The 22620-nt window shown below is 43.8% G+C and overlaps 1 protein-coding gene across 1 annotated transcript in view; it reads left to right on the forward strand.

Moving 5' to 3' along the window:
* The window catches only part of Dnah9 (dynein axonemal heavy chain 9), a 316088-nt gene that overhangs the window by 69329 nt on the left and 224139 nt on the right, over positions 1-22620 (forward strand). The window contains exons 19-26 of the mRNA XM_055594261.1: positions 188-354; positions 9623-10493; positions 13602-13732; positions 14196-14322; positions 16821-16973; positions 18085-18210; positions 20470-20709; positions 21339-21499. Of these exons, the coding sequence (XP_055450236.1) occupies positions 188-354; positions 9623-10493; positions 13602-13732; positions 14196-14322; positions 16821-16973; positions 18085-18210; positions 20470-20709; positions 21339-21499 (1976 nt within the window). The remainder of the gene's footprint in view (positions 1-187; positions 355-9622; positions 10494-13601; positions 13733-14195; positions 14323-16820; positions 16974-18084; positions 18211-20469; positions 20710-21338; positions 21500-22620) is intronic.

Genomic DNA, 22620 nt, shown 5'->3' on the forward strand with positions numbered 1-22620 from the left:
AGATAGATAGATAGATAGATAGATAGATAGATAGATAGATAGATAGAGGCAGGCAGATAGGCAGATAGATGGACAGACAGACAATGTGCTCTACAGCAGGGATGGAAGCAGAATGGAGGTGTGTGTTCTCAGGTTGGAGGGGAAGGGAGAGCAGTGTGGGTTGAGCACTCCCTCTTGTTCTTTCTAGGAACTTCCGGAGAAGTGGAAGAGCGTGAAGAAGATGGCCATCACCGTGAGGCAGCAGGTGGCCCCTCTGCAGGCAAATGAAGTGGCCCTGCTCCGCCAGCGGTGCTCAGCCTTCGAGGCCGAGCAGCAGCAATTCCAGGAGAGATTCCGCAAAGAAGCCCCTTTCAGGTGTGGACTGGGGTGATCAGCTTCCTCTCGAGTTTACGCTTTGGTTTTTGCAGCAAAGGCTTATTAACAGTCTTCCGGAATAGGTCCTTTAGTTACAGTGCAGTCCGGAGGTGGGCAGAGTGTTAGTTCCACTTGTGTGAATGACCAAGGGCTAGAGAACCACCCTCCCTTTAAGAAAGATTCAAAGCTTCTTATGCCCCCAGGTTAATGAGGGAATCTTAGGGATCCTTAAGGGCATTATGGTAAACTGATTAAGATTTCCTCAGTTAGAATTCTAAATTCTCAAACTTTGGCTGGGCTTAAAAAGCAGTTGTTAGAAAAAACACAGGCACATATCACAAGCATGTGTCCTGTGGACCTCTATCCCCCCCCCCCCACATACACACAGTTTTAAAACTGGCTGCTGCTAGAATGTTTAAATCATGTTGGAAGGCATTTAGTGGTTTAAGATTTTGGCAAAAATGTCTAGGACATTTCTCTGCAGTTGGTAGTTCTGTAGATCTTCCCTGTTGGCCCACGGGTCCTGCATAAACAGGGCAACCATGGGAGAGCGAACACCACTGACGTGTCCTGTAGCTTATGCCTGGTCCATGGGTCCTCAGCTTCGTATGCGCTGCTTAGCCTCCAGGCTTTCCCCCAAACGCCAAGCCATGTCTGAATAGCAGGGAACCTCTCTCCCCATTGGCTCCTTAATGGGGAGCTGTGGTCTGTTTCCCAGGGCTGAGATGTTTTGTTGTTGTTGTGGTGGTGGTGGTGGTTTGTTTGTTTGTTTGTTTGTTGCTATGGCTTCAGATTTGGAAGTCTCCAAATAGAGGAAGCACACAGAAGGACTGAGAAATTTCCCCAGGTCTGCTCCTAGGGTCTGTGGCACATCAGGTTGTTTAATACTGTTTGTTCTCTACATAATACCAGTAGTCACCTCACAGGCTGTTATAGGAATTAACAAGATTATTGCTAAATATGTTTACTATTGTGCCCAGTGCATTGGCGTCCAGCTGTCCTGGTGGGTTACTGTTCCAGTTTTGGCACAGCAAGTCTCATGTCTGGGCCTAATCTCTTAAAAATCTATTTCAGTTGACAGGTAATAATCACATGTCTTCTGGGACACAATAGAATGCTTTCTCCCATTTATGCTCTGTTTAAAGATCAATTTGGAATATTGAAGATATCCCTCATCTCAAACATTTTTCATTTCTTTCTTATGAAAAAAAAAATTGACACCCTCTCTTCCAGTTACTTTGAATCATATCTTACAATCATATACAATCGCACCTATAACTAGCCTTCTGGGTAAAGAACACCTGTAAGCTTCCCTCCTAGTCAGTCTAGCTCTGTGCCCCCTTTATCTTTCACCCCGTTCTCACTGCTCAGTCATCTAATGTGATTAAGCAGTAGCCACATTCTAAACACCATCATTGGGTGTACAAGACACCAAGCTTTTAGGAGGCAAACAAGAGTAAGAGTCTGAACCACATATGATATGAACACGTAGAGTTTGTGGCTCTACCGCAGGGTGCTGTCCCACGGTCACCATGCGGAGCTTGGAAAGACTGCAATATCCAGGCTCTCCTGAAGACCTACTACATTAGACTTTCAGGGGTGAGCCCTGTGAATCAGTATCAATTGAGGTCTCCCGGTGATTCCTGTGCAGTCAAGTTGGAGGACCGCTCCCTGAAGGGAATCGGTTTTCTTTGAAGCAAACACGCAGGACTTCAAATGACTCTGCACCTTAACAGTTACTTTAGGGGGACAAACCTTTGTTCCAAAACAATGTCTGTTGCTAAGAACATTTGTGGAACACACGGAATACACCAGGGGACCATTCTTTCGGAGTTCAAGGCTTATCTTTTGGTTCCTCAGTTGGGTGTACAATGAAAGTTGTAAACTGGACTCAGATTGTGAAGAGGAAACACAAATGAGGGGGGCTGATTTTCAAGAGGTCAATGTTCATCACAACCCTGTCAGTGGCAGCGAAGGACAGCCTTTGTGTCAACTGTCTACTTAAAATTCTTTAAAGGAATCCCACAAAGGCTTAGAGAAATATCTTCCCACAGTGACTGTTCGACAGGAACCAACCATGGTGTCTTATTGTAGGTCCGTCAGACTTGTGGTAGCTGTCACTCGTGTGCAGCTTGTGTGTGTTGATCAGCTGGGGGCTCTTTTATTTTCTTTGTCTGTGACTGTTTTTCCTTCTTAGCACTCCTTCCTGGTGGCTAGTCCTAGCTGGCTTCCTAAATTCACATCTGTTAATTCCACATGCAGATGAATCTTTACGGGAGAATACTTCCAAAAGGACTCTCACAACAGTCTGAGAAACCAAATGTTGCTGAAATTTTGATATATTTCTCTTCCAGAATCATGGGGCTCTTGCTAAAGGGAATCTTAGCAGGCATCAATCGTGTTGTTTTGTTCCGTTTCTTACTTTGTTGTGTGTGAGTATGTAAAATGTGTAGCCGAGTGTGCTCTTGTTCCTTTACATTTTGATCTTTTATAGATCTCTAGAGCATGCTGCATCCTCTGACAATACAAGTTTCTGTCCCTGAAGCAGACTATGCTCAGCTTCTAATATTCTTGTCTTTGAGAAGGAAGAAGAAAATGAGTGTCTCATTAGGCTCTTGCCATCTGACAGGTGCGGTGCAAAGTTGGGCTTCTGAAATTTAGACTCCCTCTTCATGCCCGAGTCAAATGTTCCTCATTCCTTTAGTTCTTAACTTGAAGACAGCTCAGCAATTTCCTAGCTGAGTTCCCATGCTTCACAATAATTGACTGAACTGTCATATTCAAATTCAAGGACCATCTACTGCTTTTTCAGTCTGTGACAGATTCTACTGAAAGGAATGTTCCATGCTTCTGTCATTCTCTTGTTCAGTCTTTGACCCTGAGCATAGGTTTCCTGACCTTAGAGAATGGTACCATGATAAGTACTCTTCCTACCTGTACAAGGCCAAGGTAACCCAAGGATCTTCATACCCTAGAGAGTCTATCCCATGAGCTCCAACTTGCAGAGAAACTGTTAGGATTTTCAACTGGCCACTAGATTCTGTGAACAATGGGTAAAGCCTACCTGAAGATGCCCTCCATTAGACTCTGTGCATAAAAGCAACAGGAAGAAACAGGTTTTCTTAATGGCCTGGTACAGGAGCATGAGGGAAAAGGGGGCCATGTGTTCTGTTTATAAAGTAAGTACCTGCTGTCATTTCCAAAACTAGAGAAAAGAACCATATAAATTATATGAATTACAATACCAGGACATAGAAACATCCTAACATAAAGATATATTATTGGTTCAGCTTGCCTGACTTACCAGTTAACCTGACTCATTTGTTTGATTTAGGCTTCTATAGTGTTGATGAGACTTGGCTTCAACAGTAGAGTTAGCTAAGAATTATAAGGGTACTAGAATTTTTCAGAAATATACATGTCCTGATATCAATCAATTTTAGCCTTAGGGATAATTTAAAAAATGAGTAGTAAGACATATTCTTAGTACCATCTTTAACTAGACCTGCTCACACATCCTGGAAGAGGTATTGACTGAGCCAATGCAAAGTAAGTTCCATTTGAGATTAATAATCAAAGTGGAAAGCAAGTATCTTCCATAGAAAATAATCATGGACAAAAAGGCACAAAATATAAGGCACAGACTGAATACAGCTGAGATACAGGAACTAGGACCTGAGGGTAGACAGAGTGGTCCAGATGACTCAACTTGAGAAGTCAGCATATGGAACCACAGCCTTTTAGATGTACGACAGGCTTTGTTCCAACCATATTTGAGGTGCCCAACCTATCAAATCTCATAGCTAGCAACACAGTAGGACCCCAAAGGTCAGTTGTGTCTCTTATGATGGCATGCCTGGTTTCTGGTACCTACTCCCTAGCATCATGAAGGAGGACTGAACTGAAAGCCTATTGCTAACCCAGAAGGAAAAATAAAATTCACATTCCAAATTATAGTGCTACTAAATTAGTATTGCTTTTTTAGCACTATGGAACAAAAGACATTCATTAAAGCATTGGATATTGGAAATTTGTCTGTAATGTAACTCCCTCTTTCTCATCGAGCAGGAAAGACTGAAGACCAGGTCTCAAATGAGATGTTAGAACAGCCATGACTCAATGTGATAAGGCCTGAGTTGAAGCAGAGGCCAAGACTGGGTTTGAGAAAGAGGGGAGAAAATTAACAGGAATGGAGGGAAGAGAGTATGGGATACTTCTCTATCTTTTAGCTTGGAAAAGCAGGTATTGGCACTGAGATGGGCCAGCACAGAGTGCGCAGGCCTGGGGATCACAGTCAGGGTGGATACCTCAAGTTTTGTGTGCTGATAGGGTGTTGTGTGGATACGTGTCATTCTTCCTCCTCTGTATAGATGCCAGGCTGCAGTCAGCATTCCCCGGTGGCTCCTTCCAAAGACTTACAACAGGCTCTCCCTTCTCTCTCTAGGGTCTCATAATTGAACAACATATTTCCATTACTTAATTGTATTTTTATTTATGCAGACATTTCTCCTTCAGTTTAAGATACTCATTGTATCTTTATTTCTGTTTCAAAGACCCACTGTACGTTTCTATTCTGTGATTTTATTGTCCTTAAACTCTCTTCTTTCCCTGGTTTGGAAAAGTGCTTCATTGTTAGCATAAAGTTTAAGAGTATCTTGACAAGCCATTATAAAGGCATGTTTTTGAGACCAAGTCTCATTATATAGTAGAGGCTGGACCTCCTGCCTCAGCTTCTGAGTGGTGAGATTATAGGCATGTGCCACCATGCCTAATTTATTCTAAATGTTTGAAACTGCTACCTGCTCTCATGTGTAGAGATACCCCTCAAAATTATTCAACACTGGTGTCCATCCATGATCAGACATAGGAAAAGGTCTTCCACAAATTTAAACAACAAACAAAATTATGCCAAAAAGCACATTTAAGACACCATTATCAATTTCTGGGTGTTTATGTGATAAGGGGAGAAAAATAGCACATATTACTACTTTCTGTGCACTACAAATACCACTTAACTCACATCTTATCTGGTAAATTCTTTCTGAACTGTACATCAAATAATTAAAATGGGATTTGGGTTTTTTAAAGTTTGTCTGAATCTTATATCTCTTGTTCTAACATGAAATAGTTGATTTCACATTCTACATTTACTGTAGACTAGAGAGAAAGTAGAATTCACAAGCAAACCAACAGTTCATCTCTGAAAGAAAAAAAAGGCAGAAGAATCCTTTATGCCTTGGTGATTTTTCTTGCTGAAATTCTTGTCACAAAGACAATTCTATTTCTTCCACTTAGTCCATTATCTAGTGCTCGTTGTAGAAGAGGCAGAAAAAAAATCAGAGAGGATGCTGGTTTCACCCTGAAAACCACCCCAGTATTCTTTGCTAAAGGCTGTCCCTGACCTGTGCATGGCATTCAGCCACAGGTCTTGGTGACCACAACCCACAAGCCAAAGCCAATTCAGCAGGATCCGGTGGGCAGCAGGCAGAATGTGTATCCAGACCAATTTGACACTAATGAAATGGGGTGTGTGTGTGTGTGTGTGTGTGTGTGTGTGTGTGTGTGTGTGTGTGACTGTTACTGAACTGTGCGGTGATGGGGAGTAAAATGGTATACAGTTCGAGTGAATAACTTTACTTGGGATTTCTTTCTGTCTGTTATGGCAGATGTTTCTAGAAACAACTGAAAGAAGGGACAGCTCATGGAAGGGACTCTACAGTCTCCTCCCTTCCTCCCTGCCATATCTTGTCAGTAAACACTCATACCCAGTACACAGAAGGAAATAGCTGGTTCTCTAGACTTTCGTAGCTGTCCATCAGTCCCCTGAGGAACCTCTGAGGCCCTGTCCAGAGGGCAGAAGAATGTATTCATTCTCCACTAAGTCATAGGACCACAAATATCTACCTTCTCAAGCACACAGAAACAAAGCCTTAGCTGGGGATTGAGGGGAAAGATAACAGGAGATGGGAGAAGGAAAAGCAGAGCCCCCCTGGAACTCTGGTCACCCAGGCCCCTAACCACAGGACTGTCAACTGTCTTGTGAGCTCCTATACACATGAGGCCAGTTTGTTGAGGAGAGGCTATGCCCTGAAGCATGCTTTGTGGGGTAGCAGTGCAAAGTGTTGGGTGTGTGCTTTCAGCATTTGACAAAAAGGAAAAAGAAAATGAGATAAAGAGATAAAACTAGCTTAAGGAAGTCAAATGCAGAATTAGAGGCTGCCAGGAGGGAGCAGGCCAGAGAATGGAGAATGTTTACGAATGAGGGAAAGTGAGGATAGCTAAGAGGAAGGGCTTGCTAAGACAAGGAGCCTAAACTGAAACAGTGAAGGAAAAGGTAAAACTTTTTTTTTTTAGTTTTATTTATTGATTACATATACAGTGTTCTGCCTGCCTGTACACCTGCACAGCAGAAGAGGGCACCAGATCTCATTATAGATGGTTCTGAGTCATCATGTGGTTGCTGGGAACTGAACTCAGGACCTTTGGAAGAACATCCCGTGCTCTTAACCTCTGAGCCATCTCTCCAGGCCCTGGAAAAGGTGAAATTATTTAGGGGTTTTCAGTTAATAAGAGTGGTTCCTATTAAGGTGGGCCATCAGTGCTGAAGCTAATGCTAATACAGGCTACAGGTAGGAGCTCCCCTGTACATATGGACACTACCTTAGCATTTCAAAATACTGGGGAAAGCTTGCAGGCTGCTGCTTCCTGGGCCCCTTGAGACTCTGATCATACTAGATTTATGTCATCTTGACACAATATAGTCATCTGTGAGGAGGAAAGCTCAGTTGAGAGAATGCCTTCATAAGATCTGGCTTTGGTAAACCTATAGAGCATTTTCTTAATTAGGAATTGATGAGTGAGGGTCCAGCCTATTGCGGGTGGTACCATCTCTGGGATATTGCTCCTGGGTTTTGTAAGAAAGCAAGCTGAGCAAGCTATAGTGAGCAAACCAGTATGCAGCATCCCTCCATGGCTTCTACCTCAGCTCCTGCCATGATTGAGTTTTGTCTGGCTTACTTCAATGATGGATGACTGCATGGAAGCATAAATCAAATAAACCCTTTCCTCTACAACTTGCTTTAAGGTCATGGTTTTCATCAGAGCAATAGTAACCCTAACTAGGTCAGAAGTTAGTACCAGGATAATGAAGGATTGCTGTTACAGGTAAGACCATGTTGTTTTTGAGGGAGGTGTGGAAGGACTTTAAAACTTTAGGCTAAAAAGTCATTGAGTGTTGAAAGCTCAGTGAGCTGATCTGTAGGAGCGTGGAAGACAAGAATGTTGAGAGCAGTGCAGATGATGGAGGCCTGGCTTGTGAAGTTTCAGAGGGAAGCAGAGACTCTACTGGGCCTTTAGTATGAAGAATCTGTGGTGTCTGGTCAGCTGGGGCTGCAGAATCAGCTGTGATTAACAAGAGACCAGAACCACTAAAGTAAAGCCTTTGTTTTGCTGGAACAATGAATGTAGCACATAGGCAGCTCAGTCTCCATGTGGGTTCCCTAGTAAGGGGAGCAGGAGGCTATCTCTGTTATGAACTCAGTTGCTTATACTTCGATCACTTTCCCCCGGCTGGGCAACCTTGCCAGGCCACAGAGGAAGAGGATGTAGGCAGTCCTGATGAGACTTAACAGGCTAAGGTCAGATAGTAGGGGAGGAGGACTTCCCTCTTTCAGTGGACTAGGGAAGAGGGATAGGGAGAAAAAGGGTGGGAGGATAGGACCAGGAGGAGATGAGGGAGAGGGTTACAATCAGGACATAAAGTGAATAAATTGTAAAAAATAAAAAATAATTTTAAAAAGAAAAAAAGTAATTTTTACTCTCACACACACACACACACACACACACACACACACAAATAGACTGGCATCACTGAGGTGAAATCTCCTGAAAGTGTTTCCTCAAGGTCAGATCAGCACACAGAAACTGTGTTCCGGAAGTAGCCGGAACAGCTGGCAGCTGAACTTGTAATATAAGAGTCACTCAGGTGGTGCTGGTTTCGAAGGCATGAAGGTTTGATTGTGACTGTGCTGCAGGTCCCTCTATCTTGAAGTAAGAAAGTATTTGATTTATTTTCAATTTTACTGGAGCCCACAGTTGATTTTGAACTTTCAAAAATATTTCAGAGTTTTGCAGAGACTTTGGATTTTGAAAGAGACTAGATATTTTTAAAAGACAACTTTTAAAGTTTGAATTTGTAAGAATGTGGGACTTTTTACTTTTGTAAAACGTTTTATATTGTGATTATTCATGTGTGATCTTGGGGATAAACAATAAAGAAAAGGTTGTGGTTTAATGGTGATGCATTTGTGTGTCAAGTTGGAAAGGGTTCAGTTGTTCTGTGACTTATATCAACTTGACACAAGCTAACGTCATCAGAGAGGAAGGAGCCTCAATTGAGAAAATGTCTCTTTAAGATTGGGCTGTAAACAAGGCTGTACAGCATTTTCTTAATTAGTGATTGATGGGGAAGGGCCCAGCCCACTGTGGGTGGTGTCATCCCTGAGTTGTTGTTCTTGGGTTTTGTAAGAAAGTAGGCTGAGCAAACCAGCAGGAGCAAGCCAGGAAGCAGCATTCTTTTATGGCCTCTGCATCAACCCCTGCCTCCAGGTTCCTGCCCTGTTTGAGTTCCTGTTCTGGCCTCCTCCAGTGATGGACCATGATGTGGAAGTGTAAGCCTAATTAACCCTTTCCTCCCCAATTTGCTTTTGGTCATGGTGTTTCATTATAACACTAGCTAGGACACTGATTTAAGTGACCTGGGAGATGTTTGTGCATAGGAAAATCACAGCTTTCTGAAAATCTTAACATTCAGCTAAAGCTGAGAGCACTGAACCCATAGGGGACAAAGGCAGAGTGGTCTAATGGGGGCCTGGATAAGGGCTCTGAGAGTAATTTTGAAGAAGCACAAGATGGCAGGTCTATTTTTACCACCTTGGGTTTGGTAAAAGATCTAAGCGTGACGTTGCTCTTTTATGATTGCTGTGTTTTGGATTTTGAGACAAAGCCTCACTCTAGAGCCCACACTGACCTTACTCTCAGGATCTTCAGGCCTCAGTCTTCCAAATGTGAGGATTACAGACATGTGCCACCACACACTGCATCTTCTCCTAAATCGCTGCTCGTTCTTAAATAGCTCTTCCTTCTCAAGGTTACCCACACCCTATTCATCCCAGGATGGGAATCTATGTTAGGAGCCTTTTATGCTGGTTTAGTGGCTCTAGGAGTGGAGCCCTATGTGCTTACCAAGGGAATACGTTGTGCTTTCTAGGTTTAATAGCATCGATCCACACCAAATGCTGGATGCCTGGCACTTGGAGATCCAGCGCATGGAATCCACCATGGCTACCATCTCCAAGTCAGCTGCTTTGTTTGAAGTCAGTGTTCCTGAATTCAAGCAGCTGAGGCAGTGCAGGAAGGAGGCCTGCCAGCTAAAGGAGCTCTGGGACACCATTGGAATGGTGACCTCCAGTATCCACGCCTGGGAGGCCACCAGCTGGAGGAGCATCAGTGTGGAAGCCATGGACTCAGAGTGCAAGCAGCTCTCCCGTCACCTCCGGAACCTAGACAAGGAGCTCAGAGCCTGGGATGCATTCACAGGCCTGGAGAGCACAGTGTTGAACACTCTGACCTCCCTGAGAGCTGTGGCTGAGCTGCAAAATCCCGCCATCCGGGAGCGGCACTGGAGGCAGCTGATGCAGGCCACTGGTGTGAGTTTTACCATGGATCAGGACACCACCCTGGCTCACCTCCTGCAGCTCCAGCTCCACCACTTTGAGGATGAGGTCCGGGGCATAGTGGACAGAGCTGTCAAAGAGATGGGTATGGAAAAGACCTTGAAGGAACTGCAGACCACCTGGGCCAGCATGCAATTCCAGTACGAGCCCCACGCACGAACCCACATCCCCTTGCTGCAGTCTGACGAGGACCTCATTGAGGTTCTGGAGGACAATCAGCTGCAACTTCAGAACCTGATGATGTCCAAGTACGTTTCTTTCTTCCTGGAAGAAGTGTCAACCTGGCAGAGGAAGCTGTCCACAGCTGACTCGGTCATCTCTATCTGGTTCGAGGTGCAGCGTACCTGGTCTCACCTGGAGAGCATATTCATTGGTTCAGAAGACATCCGGGCTCAGCTACCCCAGGTACCTGCTCAGGAAATCCTATGCTACTTAAGTCTCTGGTCTGGGTAAAGGGAAGACCATCCCATCCCAAAAGTGTTGGGGTTCCTGTCTTTGCATCCCAGAGCACTTCCTCCAATCACCGACCTGACCTACTACCAAGAAAAAAAAAAGAAAAAAAAGAGAATGATACATAGTTGCAAACAATTGCCTTTACATGGGAAAGGGAGAAAAGAGCTCGACCATACCAGGTGCTGTGGGTTGGGAATCTCATAGATTTTATAGCTCAAGTACTCAAAGAAACCGAGTCTTGTTGCCAGGCAGGTTCAAAGTCATTTTTCCCCAGGCAGTGAACCATCCTGCAAACTGTTAATTGGCACTGCCATACCCAGACACCAGTTCTCTGCTAAAGACTAATGGCAGATTTCCCTAAAATATATCCACACATCATTACCTTCCCCATGTCTGTCCTCCTAATTAGCCCTAATTAACGTGCCATTAACCAACCCCCATCTTGGTGGACTCTAATCCCTTCCTTTACACCCTAGACTCCTGCGTCCATTCAGGACAGCCAGTTCTTTGCTGACAGATTAGTTTGACTCTGAAATGTCACCAGTTGTCCGGGCCTTCTTAAGAACGTAAAGCACATGCTGCCTGCACTGCAGTTCTCCAGCACATCCTGCAGAAGCAGGCTGGTGCAATGAGGTGGCTTAAAGGCTGACATTCGCGACAGAAACTAAGAGGGAACAAGTCTGCAGGGTACTTGTAATGAAGCCAACTTCCGACTTTATCCGAACACCAGCAACTGAAGAAGAATAGGCTTAATTAGAAGAGGCCAGGACATAGGGGCAGACCTTGAAAAAGACTTTAAGGGGATTTTTGAAAACCTCTTATAGAAAAACATTAAAGAATTTGGTCTCTGGATAGTGTGACAGGTTTGTACACGCAGTTTGTGAATGTCCACATTTCCTTCCTATTAAAAACATAACAGAAATGAATTCAGTCACATCACATCCTAATAGTAACTGTTTTCACCCACTATGACTATTTCCCAACCTTTGTGCATGTATACATGTAGTTTTTACATAATTGCCTCCTGAGTAATTATAGTTTTCTGACTGGCTCTTTTCATTTGAACATTCATGCCAAGTATTTTTCCGTTCTTCTGTCAACTTGATACCGTTTCGTTTTTCAGTCAAAGCAAAGTACCTCGTTGAGAGGGGGGCAATAATGTACTTTACCTATGTCTCTTGCCTTTGGGTCTTCTTGGGCAACAGATGTGGGTTGCAGAGGGCAGGACGGTAGGCCTAGGCTGCAGCCCTAATTCTCCCATGCTATGTTAGTTACTTAACGTCTCCATGCCTTGGTTTCCTCATATGTAAACTGAGATAGGCACTGCCACCTCCTTTGGAAAGTCCATTAAAACAGTGCACCAGCATATAACATTACGATTACATCCGGGCTCTAACACCACCATAGGTTCTTCCCGGGTGAGAAAGTATTTAGGTGAAAATACTTTGTATATATTAGTTTCTTGATCATTTTAGCAGCACAGTGAGAATAGGGACATTAAATGATTTTGCCAGCCTACATTTGAGAAAAAAATGTCATATTATATTTGGTCATATAAATATTTCCATAGGGAAAAAAAACCATCCATTCTACTGCCTACTTAGGAATAATTTATTGGACAATTAAAGAGTGGGGAGTCCATGAGACTTTGTTAGGGGTCTACAAGGTCCACACTGCCTTAGCGATCACGTGTGCTGTTTGGCTTTTTGACCTTTGTTCTTCCGTGAGCACACATGAGCTTCCGTGTTGCTGTGAGAGCAAAGTAAGTCAGAAGGATGCTACTTGTGTTTTCATGTAGCAGCTTAGGGTTTATTATTATTATTATTAGATAAAAACATGTTATTATGCTAAACTGATATATTTGTTATTATATTTTAATTTTTTATTTCGAAACCTCACAGCAAACTCCCTGTTTCTCTGGTTCTTTCCACCCTCCTCTGTCACAATAATCCCAGAGCCTCAGGCACAAGGCAAAGCTGTGCTGAAGATGTATTCACTGGGCTTGGACTCCACAACTTTGCATTTGACCAGTTGTGGTTTTCTATAATGGTCTCTGTCTATTGCAAAGAAAAGTTCCCTTTTCTTTGATGAGGGTGAAAAACACGCTTATCAGTGGACTAAGGATAATAATTTAGAATGGAGTGATGGATTATGTTGTTTAGAGAAGCAGTGGCTGTAGCTTTTCCCCTGTGATCCTCGACTTTACTAGCCCTGAGTAGTTGGCTAGGTTTCTAGTTCCAGGCATGATTTCCCTCTTGATGAATGGGTCTTAAGTCCAGCTAGGGAGCTGTTGCTTACTGCCAAGGTAGTCTTGCCACTACTGCAATCTTAGGGTTGTGGTGCCATCTGGTTGCTGTCGTGGCTCATAGGTGTCATAGCTGGGTAGGACTGTTGATTTTTTTTCCCTTCCTGGGAACTTGTGTGGTACTTTCTGGTAGCGTGAAGGATAGTCCTCAGGTCAGATCTGCTATGCACCTGCTGTCTGAAGTTCATGGTATCTCTAGCAATAAGGACTTCTCTTCTGCCTCTGGCAGGCGAAGGGGGGAATCTAGAGCATCGGCAATGGCTGTGATGTTTTGGAAGTCTCTTAGACAATCCTGACCAACTCAAAAAGGGCTTCTCACATCAGATATTATTTTTTTTTTTGTTAGATAGACTTTGACTTATGAGGGGAGCCCTATCAGCCCATATGGGAAATTTTCATTTAAACTATGTATGTGTATTTATATACAGACTATTAGGTATTTAGGTATCTTCTCCCTTCCTAATTAAAATAAAAAAATAAAATACAGACTATTAGGTATTTAGGTATCTTCTCCCTTCCTAATTAAAATCAAAAAATTAAAATATTCTTTTAAAATACTTCACTTTCTATACAGAAAATATTGATTGACAGATCATCTGCATAAACAAAAGAAAAGGTTCCAAGACAAGCATGTCCAATGCTGCTCATCCTTGCCTGAGTCTCTTCTTGGGATTGGACTGCTTTCTGCCTCCAGGTGACTGCAAAGGTCAATCTGACACAAGTTGATGATTATTTTCTGTGTGCTTCATCTGTAGGACTCTAAGAGATTTGAAGGCATTGACTCTGACTTCAGAGAGTTGGCATACGATGCTGAGAAAACCCCAAATGTGGTGGAAGCCACGAATAAGTCCGGTCTCTATGAAAAGCTGGAGGATATTCAGAGCAGGTGGGTGGGCTCACTGCCCCTGCTGTGTGGAGGAAGCAAACTTTCCTTCGCTGTCTCTGACCTTTATCAACTGCCTGCCAATGAGGTCATGGTTGGCCCTCGCTATGCCTATAGGTTTAGGTGACATAGAGCATGGTTTGCAGTCGCTTGAGTTTCTTATGCAAAATATAGTTCAATGTAACCTAGGTAACCCTCCCATTGTTTGCACAATTCCTCCAGCTTATTTACAACACATAACCCAATGTAAATGCTTTGCAACTGGCTATATTGGATTATCTGGGGACTGGTGAGCAAAAATGTTTGTATGCATTCCAAACACATGAAAAAATTTTCCCAAGTATTTTCAGACTCTCAGATGAGGAATTCCCACACTGAGGTCTGACTGTGTCAGCAGTTACGTGATGCGTGTATAGCTTGGGGCCAAGCACACCACCCTATGAAAACCTGTGCTCTGTGCCCTCAGGTTGTGCCTGTGTGAGAAAGCCCTAGCAGAGTACCTAGACACCAAGAGGCTCGCCTTCCCTCGGTTTTACTTCCTGTCCTCCTCTGACCTGCTAGACATCCTCTCCAATGGCACAGCCCCACAACAGGTAAGCCGGGCAGCAGCTTCAAGCTCAGCCAAGGAGCTGGGGCCCTTCCCGAAGGAGCCTCCTCTCGGTGGGAAGACAAGCAGCTCACACCGTGTTACCGATGGTGTTTGCGTCACTAGACACTGGGTTTCCAGGTCAAGGAAAGAGCAGGACCCTGTGGAAGGTCTGTTCCAAGCAGTCTCAGCACATTTCCCCAGAAATGATTTCCTGGGTCGAGGTGGGTCTGTAGGCTTTGCCCTTTGAAGGCTTTCCAGGCGAGACCACACTATCGGAGCCAATACCAATGGCCATGCAGTCTTCATCTCCCCCTAAATGGTGGGGTGCTCCCTCTACTCACACCTGAGATGAGTTCATAGATCTTCAATTTTGCTACAGACTGAGGTTATGTAGCCTAAACACTGGACTGGGAAGTTACTTGTCTGAATTCCTTTCCACCCTTCTGTGTGGCTTTGTCATTCATTTGAAGTATGAAGGGGTTTGTTTCTCTTTTTTTCTGATTTAGGGTTTTTGTTTTTTAATCATCTGCACAGTTTATTTTCTTCATTTTTTTATTCCAAGAGCCAAACCATGTCAAAAGATGTGTATTGCTGGGAAATGTCTCCTCTCCCTCTGTTTACCTCCCACCATGACTGTCTGCCCTGCATAGCTGGTCAGTTTCGCTGAGTCCTGATCTGTCCTCCCTGTATTCAACTCTGCACAAATGGGCAGGTTCACATCTGTGCTACTCAGATACGTTTCCCCATCACCCCTTATTTCTCACACAGAAGGAAGCACGGTGCACATACTGATGGCACTTTGTCTTTGAGGGGCTTGGTCACTCTGTAGACCAAGCTGGCCTCAAACTTGTGATCCTCCTGCCCCTGCCTACTGCAGGCATGAGGTATTAGTTTTGTACCTTGTTGTTTTTACTTGGTTGCATGCCTTAGAAATCATTCCATATTAATCTGAGTGTTCTCTCTCTCTCTCTTTCTATCTATCTATATCTATATCTATATCTATATCTATCTATCTATCTATCTATCTATCTATCTATCTATCTATCTATATATATATATATATATATATATATATAATTTGTCTCTGTCTCTTTCTCCATTTCAGCATTTGCATAACATTCTGTGCTGGTATATCATAGTCATGTCATAAGATGACTATTATTTTCCAATTTCAGGTGAAGTAGCATTAGGAAACCTTGTGCTTTCGAGAACTGTCTTCTAGATTTAGGGATCTCTGGCTGAAACAGTAAACACACAGCATCCTTGTTAGCACCGCTGTGCTTTGCTGCACAGGAACCGTCCCTTTGGCATTACCACCAGCCATGGGCAAGAGCTTCCCCAGCAGAGCCCAAAAGTAGCTCCAGCAGCTCCAAGTCTACTTGTTAACAAGCAGCAAGTATTAAAAGGATGCCAGCTTTCATCTGTGGTTCTTCTGTTTCTATCCTGCAGCTGGAATTATTTCTCCAGCAGCCCAGGCACAGCGGAGTTGAACGACACACCATATCAGCGTTCTGTTTACAGTAGTACTAATCCCATGTGTAGAAGGTATAGATGGTACTCATTCTTAAGTGTTTACTTTTCACTTGGTTCTATTAAATCTCTAAATAACCCACCCTAGGAGATGAAGCACTGTAAAGATACTTCCTAACCCCTCCTCTGTGTGAGTGACTGAATGGATTGACTTAGAAGTTGTAGTGACAGTAATTTCTTTTTATCTAGATGTCTGTAGAAATCAAAATTTGTATTTGTGTTAATTTGTTAATTTTCTGTGACACTGGATAGGGTTTCCCCCTATCTGGAAACCATGGCTTCTGTCGTTATTGTCTTGACAGTTTTCTTCCACTGTGTTACAGCATTTCTAGTCCACTGATCTGCCGCTGCCCACTTCCGGTTCATCACAGATCTGTAAACTGAGGTCTGTTTCCTTGGGCTGCAGAAACCCTCTTTCCTTTGAGTGCAGGCTTAGCCCTTGGTTCACTGCCTCGCCGTTCTTCAGAACTTTGCTGCATTTAGTCATTAGTGTCAGTTGAACCCTTGAGTGCTTTAATACTGTTAAAAATTGTTTTTGAGTTTTCTCCCTTTGTTTCTCTACCAGCCCATCTTTTATCTTGTAATTGACGGAGCTCATGGGTTTTGTTCTCTTTGTTGTTGTTTAAATGAAAGCAAAATCAAGTGAAAGTTATTTCTCTTGTTAAAACCTATTAACACATCAGTGTTTGCACCTGCCTCATTCCTCTTTGCTCCTCTTTTGTGTCAGGAGAGGACATTGGCTGCCATGATGGAACCACACCTGTTCCCAACTGTTTAATATTCCTTTGGTCATGTCTGTCCAGTTGACATGGTTCCTATCTTCATGCCTCCATAATTGCTGTAACCTTCCCTCCACATGCTTGCAATTCACCCTTCTAGTGTATGTTAGAGTTGTCACCGGCAGGCCATAGAGAGCTATGATTAGCTTCCTGTGTGTCCTCTCAAATTCTTCGCCATGGCTTCCTTTTCCAGGTTCAACATCATCTCTCCAAGCTCTTTGACAACATAGCCAAGATGCAGCTCCAATTAGATGCCACTCAGAACCCAACCAAGACAAGTCTGGGCATGTATAGCAAAGAAGAGGAGTATGTGGCCTTCAGTGAGCCCTGTGACTGCAGTGGGCAGGTGAGTGACACCTCTCTCCTCCTCACACCCCGCCCATCCCATCCCAGTCAAATAAAATTCAGTGTTCCTCAGGTCAGAGCTTGTGACCTGGAAGAGGAGTTTTCTTTGCCTAGGGTCCACACTGGCGCTGCCTCCAGTGCTTTTCTCTGTCTGAGAAAAAGACATGTCAACATTTATATTTCTTTACTCAGCAGAGACAGTGCTGGGAGAAATAAGAGGCACACGAACAGTCACTGCAGTCAGCTCCAAGGGGATTTTTAAGATGATTGACAGCACAGACGAGGTTACGGTGTTCCCCCCTGGAGTACCTCATGGGGGAAGTTGGAGCTCAGACAGCTTTCTCAGGAAGAAATGCCCTTTTCTGAGATGTCTCCTCTTTCCAAATATACCTCAGAGTTGCTTCCTCCCATAGTTATTTTCTTCAGAGAGCCAACTATACACCCCCTTTTTAGGAACTTCCACTACACCCCCAGGCCTCTCACCTCCAACTGCAGGCACATGAATCATAGGACAATTCTTTACTTACACCCCACCCTGTTCTTCAGCAGCATTAAAGCAAAGTCCTGCCCTGCTCCTTATTCATAGTGATATAGCCAACCATGGTCCCCCAGGGCTCAATTCCCATGAAGAATAAGGACTGAACAAGAAGGTGTTTCAAAGTTTCTACTGAGAGAAATCTTCCTATCAGAAAAAAATTCCAAAGTTCTCAGTTAGATGGAGGTGGCTGGAAAATCTGAGTTTTAATTCTGAATATGTTCTTTTGATAAACGGAGACCAGGAAGCATTCAAGGAGAAACTCAAACCCAGATAACATCTCTACACTGTGTAGACACGTCCAACAAAATCAACTTGATTAAATCTGCCTCAATCCAAATTTGGGGTTCTTTGTATGGTCTCTAATTAGCCTTCTACCACCCCTTTACCTGCTGTGATTTTTTTTTCCTTTGTTCCGCATTAGTGCCTTAGCCTAGCTCCCACTCAACCACCTCTAAGATTATAAATGCAAAATGTCTGCCCTGGCCTTTGAGCTTCACTCTCTCAGGTGAAGGAAAGCAGATAGCATCATCAAACCCTCTCAGGCTGTGAAGTCTAACATAGAGCTCTCTTCCAGGTTGAAATATGGCTGAACCATGTACTTCGTCACATGAAAGCCACTGTGAGGCATGAGATGACAGAGGCAGTAACTGCCTACGAGGAAAAGTCCAGGGAACAGTGGCTCTTTGATTACCCAGCTCAGGTATTCTCCCAGCTGGACCTTCCTGGGTTTCTGTTCTTATCTATCTTTCTCCTCCAACAGCCTCTGTGGGCCTCCTGAGGTTGAAGGGCCTCAAACTAACCACCCTGTGATTCACAATGGGAAAGGCTTGAATCCTAGACCATTTTGAGGGCCAGAAGACAGAGCAGAGCCTTTGGCAGCCATGACTGGATTCAATCATTGTACTGGAAAATATAAATCTGTATCATTGTTAATAGGAAGAAGATGTGAACAATTAACATCTTTGAATCCCTTACACGGTAACAGTCAGCTTTTTGCTGACTATGAGAGGGGGAGCCCAATAGGAGACAAGATGAGGTGACCAGCACTGTTAGAGTTCAGAGGCTCCTGTAGAACCCAGTCACTGCTAAATGTGGCTAGGATGACCACAGGGCAGGCGCAGGACTCCCTGGGCAGCTACAACTGGCTAGTGGAGTCTGAGGCTGTCTTCCTGAGGATATATTTAAGCCAGGATCCAAAGTAGGAGTTAGAGAGCTCGATAATGGAGGGAAATAGCACCCCACATAGGGAAGAGCATACACAGATGTTCAGAAGTGAAAGAGAGGACTGCATGTCTGAGGAATGTAGAAGAACTGGGTATGACTGAAGCAGGGCTAAGAGGGGAGGGAGCAAGAAGCAGCTGATAAAGTCTGTCTGGGAAACTGGAAGCCAGTCCTTTGGACCACATGAGGGAGACTGTCTTAAGCTAAAATTTTAGCTAAATTCTGCCCATGTTTCTCAGGAGGGTCTCAATTAAAGAGACAAAAGAAGGTTTTTAATGAGTCTGGCTGCAGTGCACCGCTCTTCTTCCTGTGTCTTAGTGATAGGGTGGTGCAGGTGCTGACGTAGCTGGGGTTTGTAGGCAAACAGCAGTAATCTAAAGCATAAGATTAAACTAGAGTGACAGTGGGGAGTTTGGTGGAATGAGGAGAGGGCATAGCACGGATCCCTGAGCATTACCAAGAGCCTGAGAAGGTAGGAGAAGCCAATAAAGAAAAGGAGCAAGGAGTCTTCTTAGTAGGAATGTCCAGGCCACAGCCATGAAATGAAAAACAAGCTGATGGTAGCAGAACAGTAACAAATTGCCAGTTACTTCTGTAAGACCAAGCAAAAGAAGGACAAAGTCTGTCTGTCCAGGATGACTTAATGGGGCCATTTCAGCAGAGTGCAATGGGACAGGCCACATGGAGTGGGTAGAAGGGGCTGAAGAAAGTGGAAAGGACTGAGTGAGTATAGGGAGCATGGAGAAATAGAGCTGTAGAGAGAAATGAGCCCCATAAGGCCATCTGATAAAGTACCAATACAGAGGGGCTTTCTTTAACAAATTCCAGTAGGATGCAATCTCATAAAACAAAACAAACAAACAAACAAAAAACAGATACAGTCTAATGGATGGGACTGCTTGCAACAACTATTCCTGTTTCATGAAAGGAATAATTCCCATCAGGGTCCCTCATAGCATATGTCCTGTATTAGAATTTTGAGCTAAAAAAAAATTAATGATAATGCCTCCTGCTAACAAATGTATAGCATCTAGAACAATGTCTCCAAAATCCAACAGAACTACAGATAAACAAGGCATCTAAATCCTCAATTATAAATACTCAAAAGGATATATTTGTCATGTACAAGTTCACACTCAACTGAAGAAATATTGATTTACATCCCTCTTTCCACCTTTATCTGTAATCTCTGAAATATACAAGCACAATGACCACATTGAACTTTGGTATTATTCTCCTGACCTTCAAAAGGAGTCACTTTCAGTTTGTATGATCTGAGAAATTTAAGATGCAGTCAAAATATTAAGAACAAGCAAGTGTATGCCACTGGATTAGAATAGTTGGGCCGCTGAAGTGTCAAAGGCTGAGTGTCAACGAGATGCTCAGCCAGTGTGTTATCCTCCCATGTGGTGGAGGTGCCATCTCTGGGAAATGAGAGGGGAATGATGCCTGTAGCTATTCCTAGAAACCACAGCGTCAGCCAGAGCCAGCCTTTGGCTGTTCTCAGCCACAATCCATCTTCCAAGAGCAGAATGTGCTCTTCTCATTTGTGTCGTAATCAGTTCACATCTCTGAGGACCTGGAGCATATGGTTGCCTTAGTCAATGATCAGAGAAGAGGGAGGGAAAGGGCCTGTCACCCACACAGTCACATCCTGAACTCTTGCTGCGGCACTGCAAGTGGGTTGCTTGGAAACAGCCCTGGCAACAGCTTCACTAAGCAGCTCTTGGTGCCACAGGTGGCTCTGACCTGCACTCAGATCTGGTGGACGACAGAGGTGGGCATTGCATTTGCCAGGCTGGAGGAAGGCTACGAGCATGCCATGAAGGACTATTACAAGAAGCAAGTGGCCCAACTCAAAACCCTCATCACCATGCTAATCGGACAGCTCTCCAAGGGGGACAGGCAGAAGATCATGACCATATGCACCATTGATGTGCACGCCCGGGATGTGGTGGCCAAGATGGTTGCCCAAAAGGTAGGCGCTGTATATTCAGGCATGTTTTTCCTGTAAGCAGACGTTCCAGTGGGGTAGCTCCAGTATAGCCCTGGTCAGCACAGCAACTGAATGAGGAACATGGTAGTTTCTGCTGCCTTTCAAAACTTCCAGCACAACAGGATAGGGGCAGTCCTTGATTTATGATGGCTCAGCTTATGGTGCTTTGGCTTGATGGAGGTAGAAAAGCAATATGCATCTATCAGAAACTCTACCTTTATTATAGTATGCAATTAATGACATAAGCTACTCAATGCAATCATGTCATGGACATTAGGTTAAATGGTTTTATCCAACTGTAGAATAATGAAAATACTTTCACTGTGTGGGGTAGTTATTATGCTTAGTAGGATAAGTGGATTAAATTAATTTTTCACTTAAAACATTTTCAATCTATCATAGGTTTATTATCGGATGTAGCCCCAGTGTAAGCTGGGAAGCATCTGTAATCAGACCTTTCTATGTTCTCTATACTATGGGCAGAGTACCCTGTACTCTCAAGTGTCAGACGGCATCCAAGCCACCCAGAGGCTTCTATGCCCTGCAAACAGAGGGCTACCTATCCATGAAGCAATATAATTCACCCGCCTGATCTCCCATTCCTCCTTTAGGTTGACAATGCCCAGGCTTTCCTCTGGTTGTCACAGCTGCGCCATCGTTGGGATGATGAGGCCAAACACTGCTTTGCCAACATCTGTGATGCCCAATTTCTATACTCCTATGAGTACCTGGGGAATACACCTCGTCTAGTGATCACACCTTTGACTGACAGGTAAGAGTGGTGCCAGCTACTAACAGGTCTCTTTATTTCTGGTACGGTTAACCAGTGGTCATCCAGAATCAAGGTCACCATAATTTGCTGTTTGTTCACGTGGCTTCAGGGGAAGAAACTTGATTCAACATAGTAGTTGTGAAACTGAATTTGAAAGGATGTAAGGCGGCCTTGTCTTCTTGGAACAAGCCCCAGAGCAAATCAATGAGCTGTGACTTCCTTGAGGCAGTGGCACACCTGAATTCCAACACCAGGTCTAATTCATCCAATTGCTTAGCTATGACAGAAGTGACCTCACATTCGGTCTTCTGAACTGTCACCTGAAGGTGGCCATTGCTACCCCACATGTTTTGGTTTTTGTTTTGTTTTCTGAGCGTAAGACAGTAATCCTCCTGAAAAGTTCTGAGGCAAGGAAGTGTCTCCTTTGGTGGAGTGCTTACCCTGCAAACTGGAGGACCTGAGTTCAGTCCCCAGTTCTCATATTTAGAAAGCCATATGTATTCTCGACTGGCACATTGATCCGTTACCACTCACCATCAGAATATAAAACCATAAGGAACATATTTACACCCGTTAAGGTGTTTTCAATATTCTCCATCCTTCATCCTATCTTGTACATGAATAAACTCAGGCCACACACTGAGCTAGTCACTGGTATTTCCTGATGACTAAAATATTTCCTACCCTTAAATACCAATCACAATGGGGAAAGTAAAGCACTTGCACATAAAAATTGAAATAGCACCAGATGGAAAAAGTACCAGACCTTCCTTAGCTTCAAGGAAAGTTCAAGGCCATTTGCTGTGAATTTCCAAGGACAGGGCATAGAGTGTGCCTTCAGAACACGGAGAGTCCTGGCCCAGCAGGAAGAGAATGAGGGCTAGCAGGGTTTGAACAGCAATAAAAGTGCCTACTCTGGAGCTTATGGGTATGCTCATGTGTGTTCATGCATGTAGAAATCAGAAGACAACCCTGACAATATTATTCTTCGGGCCCTTCAACTTTTTTTCTGTTATTTTAGATTTTGGGTTTTTCCTTTTTTGTTTTGTTTTGTGTTGTTTTGTTTTGTTTTGGGGCAGGGTCTCTCACTGGCTTGGGCACTTTCCAAGTAGGCTAATCTG

This window comes from Psammomys obesus, unplaced genomic scaffold (assembly GCF_907164565.1).
Source record: "Psammomys obesus unplaced genomic scaffold, mPsaObe1.curated_primary_1811, whole genome shotgun sequence".
NCBI classification, from domain to species: Eukaryota; Metazoa; Chordata; class Mammalia; order Rodentia; family Muridae; genus Psammomys; species Psammomys obesus.